This window comes from Heloderma suspectum, chromosome 2 (genome assembly GCF_057233095.1).
Source record: "Heloderma suspectum isolate Gila_16-S chromosome 2, 16-S_ref, whole genome shotgun sequence".
Taxonomy (NCBI): Eukaryota; Metazoa; Chordata; class Lepidosauria; order Squamata; family Helodermatidae; genus Heloderma; species Heloderma suspectum.
The window spans coordinates 124,773,316-124,786,433 of record NC_139459.1 but is presented as its reverse complement, the minus strand read 5'-3'; the positions used below and the strand labels follow the sequence as shown (position 1 = coordinate 124,786,433).

At 43.0% G+C, this 13,118-nt stretch overlaps 1 protein-coding gene across 1 annotated transcript in view; it reads left to right on the top strand.

The window, feature by feature from the left end:
• The window catches only part of SHOC1 (shortage in chiasmata 1), a 56,676-nt gene that overhangs the window by 19,153 nt on the left and 24,405 nt on the right, over positions 1 to 13,118 (top strand). Inside the window, exons 9-13 of the mRNA XM_084832155.1 lie at positions 104 to 233; positions 1,791 to 1,885; positions 2,812 to 3,054; positions 5,944 to 6,393; positions 12,131 to 12,265. Of these exons, the coding sequence (XP_084688281.1) occupies positions 104 to 233; positions 1,791 to 1,885; positions 2,812 to 3,054; positions 5,944 to 6,393; positions 12,131 to 12,265 (1,053 nt within the window). The remainder of the gene's footprint in view (positions 1 to 103; positions 234 to 1,790; positions 1,886 to 2,811; positions 3,055 to 5,943; positions 6,394 to 12,130; positions 12,266 to 13,118) is intronic.

Here is a 13,118-nt window from a genome sequence, read left to right as displayed (position 1 = left end):
ACAAGGGCCTTGTTGTGGGGCAAGAGTTATTTCAGTTCAAGGTATTCCTAATTAGGAAAATTTTAATTCTTTCTTTAATTTTGATTCTTTTTGTAATTGCCAGCAAATCATGCTTCGTTCCATCTTGGAGAACTGGATGTACCACTGACTCCTCCAAGTAGATTAGAGAAGTTCCATGTGAATTCACAGCATGCACAACTACAATCAGAACCAGTTTCTCTCATTAGCAAAAGGTAAGGGAACCCGTGATGGAATAAAATGAGTGTGGACAATCCAAATCGATATACATCTGATGTCTTGGATTAACCGAAATGAACATTCTGTAAAACATCAATTTGTACAGAATGGACTCCTGCATATGCAGTATGTAATTTCAGGATCAGCTCTGCTGTACAATTAAGTTGAAGTAACCCAAACAGTTGCTTGGGACAAAAAATATGTTGGGGATGCCAATGAAGCTGTGCGTAATCAGAGAGTTAAGCCACTGCATCTTCTGCAGCAAGGAGAGTGATGACTTTTCTGTTTCACCAGGCTGTTGGTTGAGTAAACCAAACCAAAACTGAATTTATTTAATCCATGGACCTTTCCACATATTGGTACATAGGACAGTTATTAAAAATAAATGGTTTTGGTTGAGTAAGTTTTGATGTTTCTACTGTTCTATGTTGGCAGTGTGTTGGCAGTGATGTAAGGTAGGGCCTTTTGCTGGTGACAAAAATCTCTTAAACAAAAATAAATTTTAAAAAATCTTAACTTTTTAATTGCTTTTTTATTTTAATGTGAATTTATATGAAATGTTTATGACTGTTAACTGCCATCTTGTGGGCCTAAAATTGGATGGAAATGTGGAATAAAATGTATTAAACCATTGCTAGGGAACCTGTAGCCCTCCAGATGTTGTTGGACTTCAGTTGCCATCAGGCCCAGCCAACATGGTCAATGGTCAGGGATTATGGGAACTGTAGTCCAGCAACATCTGGGGAGGGGTCACAGGTTCCCACCTCCTCTATTAAAACACAAATGTAAAGAAATGCGCAAGTGAACGCCTCTCACATTTGACAGTGCAGCTGCCTGGAGTAATAAAATGTTTTGGGCAGGACTGAACAATCGATCATGCCAAACACAGCGCACCAGTCATAACGTAGTGCAGGCCTGCACAACCTTCGCTCCTCTTCCAGCCGTTTATTGTGGTTGTCTTTGCAGTACATGTTAACAGCAAAGCCAGAAGTTTAAGAAGCCTCTGACAGCTGCCTAGTAGACTACATTCACCTTGGTAGATCAAAAGTTGTGAAGGCTTGTCTTTTTTTTTTCTTACCCCACAGATGGTTATAGCTTGGAAATGTAAGGGAAACCGCCAAAGCTCAAGATTCCTCCAAAGTTAATCCATCATCTGCTTGGCTTCCATACTGTGTATAGGAGAATAAATTAAAATTTCTGTGTGGGTATAAAGCTGCTTTTGCTGCTTTATGTTTGCTGCTTTATGTTTGCTAGAACAGTCAGAAATCAGTACAGAAAAAGGGTAGCAGTATTCTGAGCATGTAGTCTTCAGGTGTTGGCACTTGCTAGGCTTTTCGGTATCACTCCAACAAACAGAGAAGAAAAATATGAATTTTCCAAGCATGATCCAAGCTAATACTTAATATAGAATATTTTCTCCTGAAATATTCATATTAAAAATGGAAATGAGAGGGAGGGAGTCACTGTTTGTATAATAATATAAAGCAAGTTTGGAAAAAGGACACAGAACTATTCTAGCCAAGCACTTTTTTATTTTTCTCCCTTTTTCTTAGTGATTTTATTACAGAATCCACTGCAGAGTACTTAGAAGGCCTGATGTGGCAATCTGAGAAATACCAACATCCTATGAATTCCCTTTTACTCACAGGTAAATAAGTACAGATGTTTATTTCAAATTTATCTTAATTCCAAGTGTTGAATGCACACAACAGATTCATAAAACCCAAGAATATTCAAAGCCTGTGAGATTGCATTCAAGGTATAATCAGTGCAGTGCCTATGCAAAGCTGAACATCTGTCCCATGTCATCTGCTAAGATGCTTTTTCTTCTCATTTTAGAAATCATTTTTAAAGGGAAAGTCACTGGCATATCCAACATAGCCAATGCAAGATTACATTTTTGAAAATCTTCTGTTTTTAAGGAATATAGCAATTTCCCAAATATAACCATATGTGTAGTGCAATCCTATATGTGTTTACTTGGATGTAAATCCCACTGTGTTCAACAGGGCTTACTCCTTAGTAAGTGCATTTAGGATTGCAGCCTCAGGCTGCAGTCCTGTTATCACTTACCTAGAAATAAGCCCTAGTCAATGGGATTTACTTTATCAATTTATTTCTGAATAGACAGGTATAGTAGCGGTGCAGAACCTTAGGCCCAGGGTCCCAATCTGGCCCTCTGGGGTTCTGCAGAAAGCCATTCCCCCTTCCCCTGGCCCCACCCTTTCCCTTTGTTTGGTGGTTTCCCAGCTTTTGCCCAGTTTCTCCCCCATTCTAATAAGTTAAAATGTCTCTCCTAATGCTTAGTTACTGGCCGTAAGAGCTTTAAGCTAAAATATGCTGGTATATTGGCCCTGCCCCTTTTGCCTTTAGCCCTGCCCCACTTCTTGTCTGTTGTGGGTGGTAGGACTACACAGAAAGTAGAGCTTGGATCAGGACCTCTTCAGTCCCAAGTGGTTAATCAGCACAGATAATCTTCAGAAGCTAGCCAGGCACAGATGCACACAAGCTACAGTAAAAAAGTAGATTATTTCTGTTAATAGATTGTATTGCATTTTTGTCCTTTTCTCATAGAACATCAGACATTTGTACCTCTATGTCAACAGCTTCCAGTTACAGAATTGAAAACACTGTTGTCTATAAATGAAGACATCTCAGTGTTCAACCCCTTGGAAGAAGATGGATGGATTAATTTAAGGGAAAAAATGCCTTTACGGTGTGCTTTAGAAGCACTGAGCACAGATTTAAGTGACAGAGAAAGATTTGTTTGTACTAATGTAGAAGTGTTCTCAAAAATGACTAACTCTCAGTTAGACAGTAAGTACTTTGGATTTCGTTATACATTTTTCACAGGTGGCAAGAATGACAAAGAGAATTTGTTTAATAGAGCATTTTCAGTTTAGTGGTGGGTAAGCAGATTCCCAACTGGTACCCAATCCTGGATACATTAAGTAAGGCCTAGGTGAGACTTGCAACAGTTTAGGGATCAGCTGCAGGACCATGCACACCTTCTAGCTGCCACTCCCCTCTCTCATGAATTTCCCCTTCCCTCTTCTACCTGATATCTGAGTTACATGCGACCGAGATAGAATTGAATCGGGTGGGCACTTAAAAGCTTAATTTGAGAAGTGCAGGTACACACACTGGGAAACTAAAAGTGGTCGTGGCTTCCTGCATATGTCTCTATACAGATCTGCAAACTATTAATCCATATTCAGGAACTACTCTCTTTCAGAACACAAAGGGCTGGGCGTAGGACTGTAATTCAGTGGGTAGAGCACATGCTTTGCATGCAGAAGGTTCCAGGTTCAGTCCCTGGCATCTCCAGGTAGATGCCAAAATTCTTGCCCGAAACTCTGGAGAGCCACTGCCTGCTGACAGTGCCGGGCTAGATGGACCAATGGCCTGACTCAGTATAAGGCAGCTTCCTACGTTCCTTACCAGTATTTCTTAATTCAAGCTATGAGTTGTCCAGAAGCTGAAGCGTCAGGGCAATTTGCATATTGCAACCCAGGCTCTATTCTGCTGGAGAACAGGCTGCTGTCTGTCCAGTAGAGCTGGTTGGGGAACTAGCACATTTTCCAAATGCAACAGAGCACATAGTGAGCAACTCGATATTTTAATCAAGGGAGCGGAGTGCCGTTACAAGGTACTTAGGGAGCAACAGAGATAAGGTCAGAGCTTTTCCAGAAATCGAATTTTATTAAGTAGTCATGGAATTTCATTCACATCTACTGGGAAGTAAGACCCATGGAGTTCAATGGGACTTGCTCCCAGGTAAGCGTGTATACGATTGCAGCCTAAGTATAAGAAGTGGTAATTTAGGGTGCAATTCTATGCATGTTTAAACAGCAAAAAGTCCTACGACTGCCATGCTGGCTGGGGAATTTGGGAGGTGTAGGGCTTTTTTCTGTCTAAACTTGCATAGGATTGTGCTCTTAATTGTTAACTGTGAAGGCTACGGCAGTGAAGGGAGAAGGAGAGAGGGGATGAGAACTGATGCTGCACTGATGCTGAGCAGTGGAGCTGATTGCTTCAGCTTCTGGAGGAATGGGGAAGGAGGAGGGAATTACGGTGGCAACTGAAAGTCTGGCAGGAGAGGAAGAGAGACAAGGAGAGGAAGTTATTCTTCCTTATGCTCTATCCAAACACAGGAGAAGGGTACAGTGGATACTTAGTGTAAATCCAAAAAAAGGTTAAAAGCAGAGACTTTCTTTGGCTTCAATAAAGCTTTACCACAGGGGTGTTGAACCTCAGGCTCGGGCCAAATTCAACCTGCCTGGGGTCCCAATCCAGCCCTCAAGGGCATCCCCGATGGCTATGTGCCCTTCCCCATGTCACGAGATGGTTCCCACTTCCTCCCATCCCCCAACCCACCTATTGTTTGGTGCTTTCCCAGGTTTTGCACAATTTCTTCCCCATTCTAAAAGGTTGAAATGCCTCTCCTGAGACATAGTTACTGCTAGATTGTCACATGTGACAATCTCTACATGCATGTTTCCATGTAGGAAAAACAGAATGGGTTATATCCAATTGGTGTCACTCCACTGATGGAATGTCCTTTGATCCAGCTAAAGCTTCCATCAGTGGAAGGTGATTTTTAGTGATTCACCCTCTACAGCACTCCTGCAGCATGGGAGGGGGTGCGGGAGTCTGCAGGAGGGAGGGGCAATTGCAGAAAATCGCCTCCCTCCTTGTTACACTGATGGAGGCCTCTGGTGGATCAGAGAGCATTCCATCAGCGCAATTGTCCCCGTTATGTTGGAGGAGGTGTGGGGAGAGGGGCACTTTAATACCTATGTGGCTTAACTGCCTGATGGTCAAAGTATTCTGCTGGGCTGTGCTCTTAGTGAAATGACAGGACAAGCAGTTAACTTTTGTGGTGCATTGTTTTTATTGTCTCATCTTCATTAAACAAAATAAACAGTTGCTTCACAAAGACTTAACGAGACTTCTTCTAGCTGCAGCTCAAATGGAAGTGGCAGTTCACTGGAAAATGGGTGAGGGCCTGTCAGAACGGAGGTGGATGGATAGGGTGTGAGCGTTGGCACTTTCAGATAAATTAATGCGTAAAATATGGATAACAATAGGGGTAGAAACTCATGACAAATTTATTGAGATGTTGTTTCCTTTCATAACATATGTTAATAAGGACTCTGGGAGGAGAGGTTCTTGTAATACACAATGTAAATTCTGGAGAGACATTTTTTTGACTGATCTTGGAACAGCTTTCTCTGTACCTGTATGTGGTTATGTTCTGAACCATGTACTTTGTTGTTTATAATAAAAACTCTAATTAAAGAAGAACATTACATCAGCAGAATGACAGTAGTTGGATACAACCCAATAAGTGTATCTGTCCTTACAAATGCTGTCTGCAGCCTTAATTACAAGAAGTTTCAATAAGACACATACACAGTACACAAACTGACCATGACACAAGATATTGGGTGGCTTGGAAAAGCAGAATAAATTTGCAGCCAAATTCATAATCCTACATAATTTCATAATCCAAGTTCATAATCGTATATAACACCCTAATCTCTCCAGCTATGGGAAGCTATTGCTTTTGGCCATGATTTTATCATCCTTTTAATAACTCAAAATCTATGTTTCTGAGTGAGCTGTATTCAGTTGAGAAATAGAGAAACATTAACATGAACAATGTGAACATCTTTTTTTTTTCCTTTTCCGAATGGCTTGAAGAGAAGAGTTCCTTTGTGAACAATAGAGTGGAATCTTTTGGTGTTCCTGATTATAGCGGAACAAAGGATTCTTGCTGGTCTGCTTGGAAGAACGATATGTCTCCTGCACAGCCCTTGGGGCCTACATCAGAACAGTACATTACATCTATAATAGGAGACAGTGCACCTACTGAAAGTCATATCAGGGAAACCAAACTACAGAGTGAAACTTTAAAACTAATGCATTTTGAAAACCGAGATGAGGAAAAAAATAATCAGTTACAACCAGTCAGTTGCAACGAGGTGTCTTTTGAAGCCAACAGCACTTCAGGAAACAAAAAGCCTGCTCCGTTTGAACTGCCTAAAAGATGTAGAGATGATTTTGACCTTTTGAGCAACTTCATCATGCTGAGATCTAAACATATGATCATCCAAAGTGAGGAAGCAAACAATGTGGGTATTCAAGAAGAAGGTAGGTTAAGTGCTCTTTTGCTGAAGCCATACAAGTCATACTTCCAGGATTTAAACCTACTCTGTACCATAGACTGAGGTACAGTTCCATGGGAGAAAAGGGAATTACTCTCTCTTTCGCTTTAGGTCCTCTTCTCCCATAGAATGTTATCCCAACATTTGTTCCAGTCTGAAATGTTCATGTAAAAATTGGGCTTTCTAATCCAGAAGATTACAGTCAAATCTCTTAAATGTTGTGACTCATATTTTTATACCAGTACAGCTAAAGATCAGATGCTTCTTTTCTTCAAGTGATAAAACAGTGAATGCTACATATGGGAAAAGCCTGTGTAAACCAGTGAGAACGGAAAGAGGCATAATTAGAAGCAGATATGATTTGGGGCATATCCACACCACAGACTGTGTTAAACACAGACTGGTTTAACAGCCATTCCCTCATCACAGGGAACCCTCAAATCAGGGGTCCCCAATGTGGCACCTGCGGGGACCTCCAATGGCACCCACAAAGCTCTCCACTCCCTACCCCTTCAAAAATTTAATTTTAATTTAAAAACTTGAAAATGTTAGGGCACCAGGTTCTCCTTCCTTTGCCCAATGTTCCCTTTTGTTCTCTCTCTCCCTCTCTCTCTCTCCCTCTCCCCCTCCACTCCCATCCTCTAGACTTGCTCTTTCTCTCCACTCAAACCCTTTCCTTGCTTATCTCTCCCTTCCCAGTCCCTTCCCTTATTCTTTCTCTCCCTTCCTGGCCCTGAGCCTTGCTTTCTCTCTCACTCACCTCTTTATCTTGTTGTTTTTCTCCTGGCCTCTAGCCTCTCTATTTCTCCACCCACCCATCCCTTTTGATTAGCCAGGTCCCCATGGCATTATGCAACTAGCCACATCCTCCATAAGAGCCATTTTGTAGTGGTGCCCACAGCAGTTTCTCAAATTTCCAAATGTGCCCATGGTTCCAAAACAGTTGAGGACTCCTGCTTCAAATGATACTTCTATGTGTGTTGGGGTGGGGGTGAGGGGGTGAGACTAGGGGCTTTTTCACATGGAGCTTTTATCCTGCTATTGAGTTTGCTCACTCATGGAAGTTTGCGGGTCCGTTTCATGATGTTGTCAACCTCCAGGGCACATCCAGAGATATGTCCTGGTTATTCCATCTCAAAAAGATCCGGAAATAATGAACTATCTTTTTAAGTTGGATTGTTATGCTATTAAGACAGCCACTAGATGGCACTGTTTCATTCATCTCTATGGAACCTTGAAAATTAAAAACTTCCCCTCTCAGCAATCACATGGTTGCCATCTGGGAGCCTGCTGTAAACGCGGAAAGGCTCCACAATGGGAGAACTTCAGGTTTTTTCTTTAGCATAAAGGCAGCCTAAGGATCTCTTACAGAGACTTCTCAGTACACTACCCAAATGGCAGTTCATAGGTGTCTTTGGGGGTAGTCATGAGAGTTATACTAGTATATTTAACTACCCCATCTGACAAATGCAGACATGTTTTCTCTGTGTGCCTGTGTTGGGAAGGTACAGCTAATCAGAGCTTCCAATGATATACACACAGGATGAAAAGCCTGTGTATAAGCCTTTTGCCTGAACCCACGAGGGTTAAACATTTGTAGAGGGGTGCTCACACTGGTACCAACATCCCTCTATGTGCTGGGCCCTGCTTCCTCAGTTCCCAACATTCTTGTGTTGAGTAGGGAGGTCTGAAGAGGAGTTCTACTTGTGTGTACTTCAGTGGAATGTAGGAAGGCCTAGTGTGTTATGGATTGTACCCTGTTGTCCCGATCCTGAGACAGTGACCCACAACAAAATGTTGACATGACCAGGGTATGCATGTAATAACTGTACTCATAGATGCCCTAGATAAGGAATGGCCCAGTATATTGATGCCTGAGACAGAAAATTCAAATGGCGTCCTCCCCTACTCGGAAAAATATAGAGGATAATTCAGTCCATCCCCCATCCATTGCATCCTTCCCTCCCTTTCTTGTACTTGGGAGTTCCCTATTGTTGACCCCCTTCCCCTTTCAGCAACAATCCAACATGCAGAGGACCATTTGCATGGGAAGACTATGCATGAATCAGGCCTATAATCTTTAATGACATAACTATGATTTGCTGCCCTTTAATGGTTTTCTAGAAGTCTGCTGCCTGAAGCAGTCTGCCTAATGGTAGAGCCAGCCCTGTCCTAGATGGCAGATGGGGCTGTGCAGCATTCCCATTATTGTCATAGTTTAACGCCTGAACTGCGGTGATCTTGGAGCCCAAGAAAATAAAATCTGTCACTGCTTCCATTTCTTCCCCTTCTATATGCCAGGAAGTGATGGGGCCAGATGCCATGATCTTAGTTTTTTTTAATGTTGAGTTTCAAACCAGCTTTTGCACTCTCCTCTTTCACCCTCAACAAGAGGCTCTTGAGATCCTCTTTGCTTTCTGCCATTAGGGTGGTATCGTCTGCATATCGGAGGTTGTTGATAATTCTCCCGGCAATCTTAATTCCGACCTGTGATTCATCCAACCCGGCGTTTCTCATGATGTACTCTGCATATAAGTTAAATAAGCAGGGTGACAATATGCAGCCTTGTCGTACTCCTTGTCGCAGATGGTGACTGTAGCCATGATATTAAAAGACGCTTGCTCCTTGGGAGGAAAGCTATGGCAAACCTAGACAGCATAGTAAGAAGCAGAGACATCACCTTGCCGACAAAGGTCCGTCTAATCAAAGCTGTGGTTTTCCCAGTAGTAATGTATGGCTCTGAGAGCTGGACTATAAGGAAGGCTGAGCGCTGAAGAATTGATGCTTTCGAACTGTGGTGCTGGAGAAGACTCTTACGAGTCCCCTGGACTGCAAGGAGGTCAAATCAGTCACTCTTAAAGGAAATCAACCCTGAGTGCTCATTGGAAGGACAGATACTGAAGCTGAAGCTCAAATATTTTGGCCACCTAATGCGAAGAGAAAACACTCTGGAAAAGACCCTGATGCTGGGAAAGACTGAAGGCAAAAGGAGAAGGGGACGACAGAGGATGAGATGGCTAGATAGCATCACCAATGCAATGAATATGAACTTGAGCACACTCCGGGAGAGAGCTCAGGACAGGAAGGCCTGGCGTGCTATGGTCCATGGGGTCACGAAGAGTCGGACACGACTGAACGACTGAACAACAACAACGCCTGAACTATCTCCATGGATTTCTTCCTAACAGTCCTTTGGATTTTGGCCAACGTGTGTTTGGATTGGGGTGCAAGTTCATAAGTAAGCTAAAAGCCACACCTTGGCACATTTAATTGAAAGGAATTCCCATTATTAACAGCTTCAGTAATTAGCCTAGCAAATAACCTGATCATATTACTTGACTGGTTCACAAGTACTTAGGATGAGATGCAATAGTTGTTGTGACAGCATGTGGTTTCCAGGAATTTGTAACAATAGATTGCATAGAGGAAGTGAGTGGGAAATTGTGCTGGACCATACACCTCATGAGACTTTTTAGAAGCCACAAGGAAACTAAGCAAGACATTACTACAGCAGAGAGTTGCAATAACCCTATTATTTTTCTTCATTTTATATCAAAATCATCTGTGTGAAAAACTGAAGGCTCTGGTACAATGTAAGATCCATCCTAGGCCCCATCTACACCGGGCTTTTACTCCAGGGCGGGTGCGAGTCGAGGTCCCTCATGATGTAGCCGTAACTTCACAGCCATCTGTGGTTTTCGCCTGGAAAAAGCGGAGTTCCAAGGAGTCGTTTTACTGCGATTTTTTGGATTTGCTGCGGGTTCCCCTGCGGTTGCGGGCCGTCTGTTCCTTCCCCAACCTCACTCCACATCTTACAGTGGGCGTGTTGCAGGCGTGCGTAGTGCCTGCATCACTCTGTGATGCCCCTTTGCTCCCCCATCCCTTTGCAGCTGTGCAGTTACAGAGGCACAGAGGGGCATTTTCATCTATTTAATCAGACTTTCACACAATTTTGCAGCTTTGTATCTTCGCAACGGTTGCTTTTGGACTCGGTACCCAAGGGCTGGGGAGGGGGCCTTGGGGGAGGAACAACATTGCTCTGGCCACCATTTCCGAGCAATGGCTAGGCATGTAGCGCTCCCACTTGTGAGTGTGAACCATCGCGAGAGTCTCAGGCTGGGGAACTGACAAACTGATGGTGCGGAAATGAAGGAGCACAAAATACCCACTTTTTACCTAAAACACAGTCAGAAAGACACAGCAGAGCCCCTGAAATATAAAATAGCCACTGAAGTGTCACACCCCCACACTCATGGGACTGCACACCTGCGCATTTCAGTGTAATGGCAAAAAAAAGGCATGGCGAGACTGTTAGGGAAGCGCGCAGTACATCACGAGTGTATCGCAGGGCATGGTGATTCAAAGCCGCATTGCTGCGCAGTTGCGATGGGGTGGGGGATCAAAGCAATGCCATATAGATGGGGCCCTAGTCTTTCCCCCTTTCCCTGGAGCCTCTGTGACACCCTAACAGACCATGCAGCAGGGAACTCCCAGCTCCAGGTTTTGGAGGGCTCTTGGGCAAGACACCCTCCATGGGCCCCCTCCCTCAGTGAATCTACCTCCTCTCTGCCATTGTCACCAGCTGCTATTGCTCCTCATCCTCTATCTCACCATTGCTTGCTTGAAAGGCAGAAAGGCAGTGAACGAGTAGGCAATGGCATCTGCTACTCCTTCCTTCTCACCATCACCATTGCCTGGGCCAGAGTGAGAGGCAGGTGAACAAGCAGGATGCAATAGTGGACAGGAGGAGCAATTCCAGGAGCTCTTATCAGTGGACCCTTCCTGGGGTGTGGGCCCTCAGTAGGTGCCCAACTATGCCTACCCTTGAGGCCAGCCCTGCTCCCAAGTATAGGAGGTAGGCTAACCACTGATACCGGGTGTTGTGGTGTAGTGCTTGCACAGATGGCAAGATTGATGGATTTCTATAAGTGTAAGGGGGATTCCTCCTCTGTGTTCACTTAGATGCTTTCCAGAAGCTTAGGTTTAAACCAAAGGTGTGTATTCATTTGTAGGGGTGTATTGCATTAAGGCTTTAATTCAGGTCTGCTAACATTCAGATTCCTTTACTATATTACATTCTTATTTTAGTTTTTCTATTTTTTAAACCTCACGCAATGCAGAGTTATAAGAACTGATAATTCCTCCAATATATATCTGATAGCAGAACATTTATACTTAGGTCTTATATTACCATCTAGCGAACTCCAGCTAAAACTGCATCTATATGTTGACATTCCATAAATTTTTTCAGTTCTTCAGATAGTAAAACCTTCCCCGTTACAGATTTATTATTATATATTGAGAGAGAAACAAAAAAAGAAGAGATAAGAAGTGGTGGTCATGGTGGGTTTTTGCAACAGTCACTTTTTTAGATTATACCATCCGTTCAAATCATGTGTCTCCAGACTGCCGTTTGGACTTGAGGAGATCAGTTTCAGATTTGTCGCAGTCACCATATGGGTTCCTGAATTTCAGGCATTCTGAATAGCTCACCTGGCACCTGAAAAGGCTTCTCCAGACTAGGCTCTGTCAAGTTTTTCAACATTATTTAACAGGAGACGTGGCTATTGTATCCATTTACCTTTCCCACAAAAATATGTGTGTATTGCCTTTTGGTCAGATGTTGGTTGAATTTCAAATAGTAAAGTATTAGAACTGTAGGGTAAGGGATTGAATTGTCCTCTAGTTGGTCTTATATAACTTGTGTTTTTGTGATTCTTGAGTTCCGTATGCTAGCAATGAGGAGAGCCTGGCATTTGAAAACCACGACAGTCCTGTTGTCCTTAATGCTTCAGTCCCTATGGAAAAGCAAACAAAGGAAAATGAAGCAATAGCCTCCATTGAAGTTAAAGCATCAGGTATTGAATAGTTTAAAGCACCTGATAATTAAAAGTTTCTTTGGGGATGGCATGAGCTTGTACTTTTCAAACCCTGTTCCTGGGAATCCTGGTGCCCCCTAATGAGATCAGCAATGGCAAGTCAAGCTTGTCTGAAAGTTAGCTCACCCATTGCTACCAATCTTTCCTTGTAATATGCAGCCACAGAAGATATGTTAGATATGTTCTAAGGCAGCCTTTCCAAACCTGTTGCCTTCCAGATGTTTTGGACTTCATCTGTCAGCCCCAGCCAGCATGGCCAATGGTCAGGAATGCTGGGCATTGTAATCCAAAACATTTGGAGGGCACCAGGTGGGCAAGGTTGTTCTAGGGCGCACTTGCTTCTCACAGGGCAACAATAAACCACAAAAGGCCTGTGCTCCATGTGAACTGACTAGGCATCCTAGAAAAAGTGCAAGATTAATCTGCAAAGAACAGGGGTCCTGTGACAGATCTTCAGGGTTCCTTGGCAGAAAACTCAGTTTAAAAAGGGTTCTCTGAAGACAGAAAGTCATTAAACCAGCGGTGAAGTATATTACGTTACCATTTATGTAACAGTGTTATTGCTCATGTTGACTAGTGTCAGCAAGCTAATGTTCCTATGTGAATGTTTTATTAGAGGGTCAAAAAAGGTGATTGTGGTGAAACTTGAAGAGATAGAGAAAAAGGCAGTAAACATGTCATCAATATATCTCCGGTAGAATCAGCATGTTTTTGGCAGGCATTCCTCCCTGAGGTGGGCATATGGGCATAAGAATTTTCAAAGATTGTGTAGATTTTCAAAGAAAAGCTCTATTCAGACATTCCATGATATCTATAGGTGCTTCCAGATGGA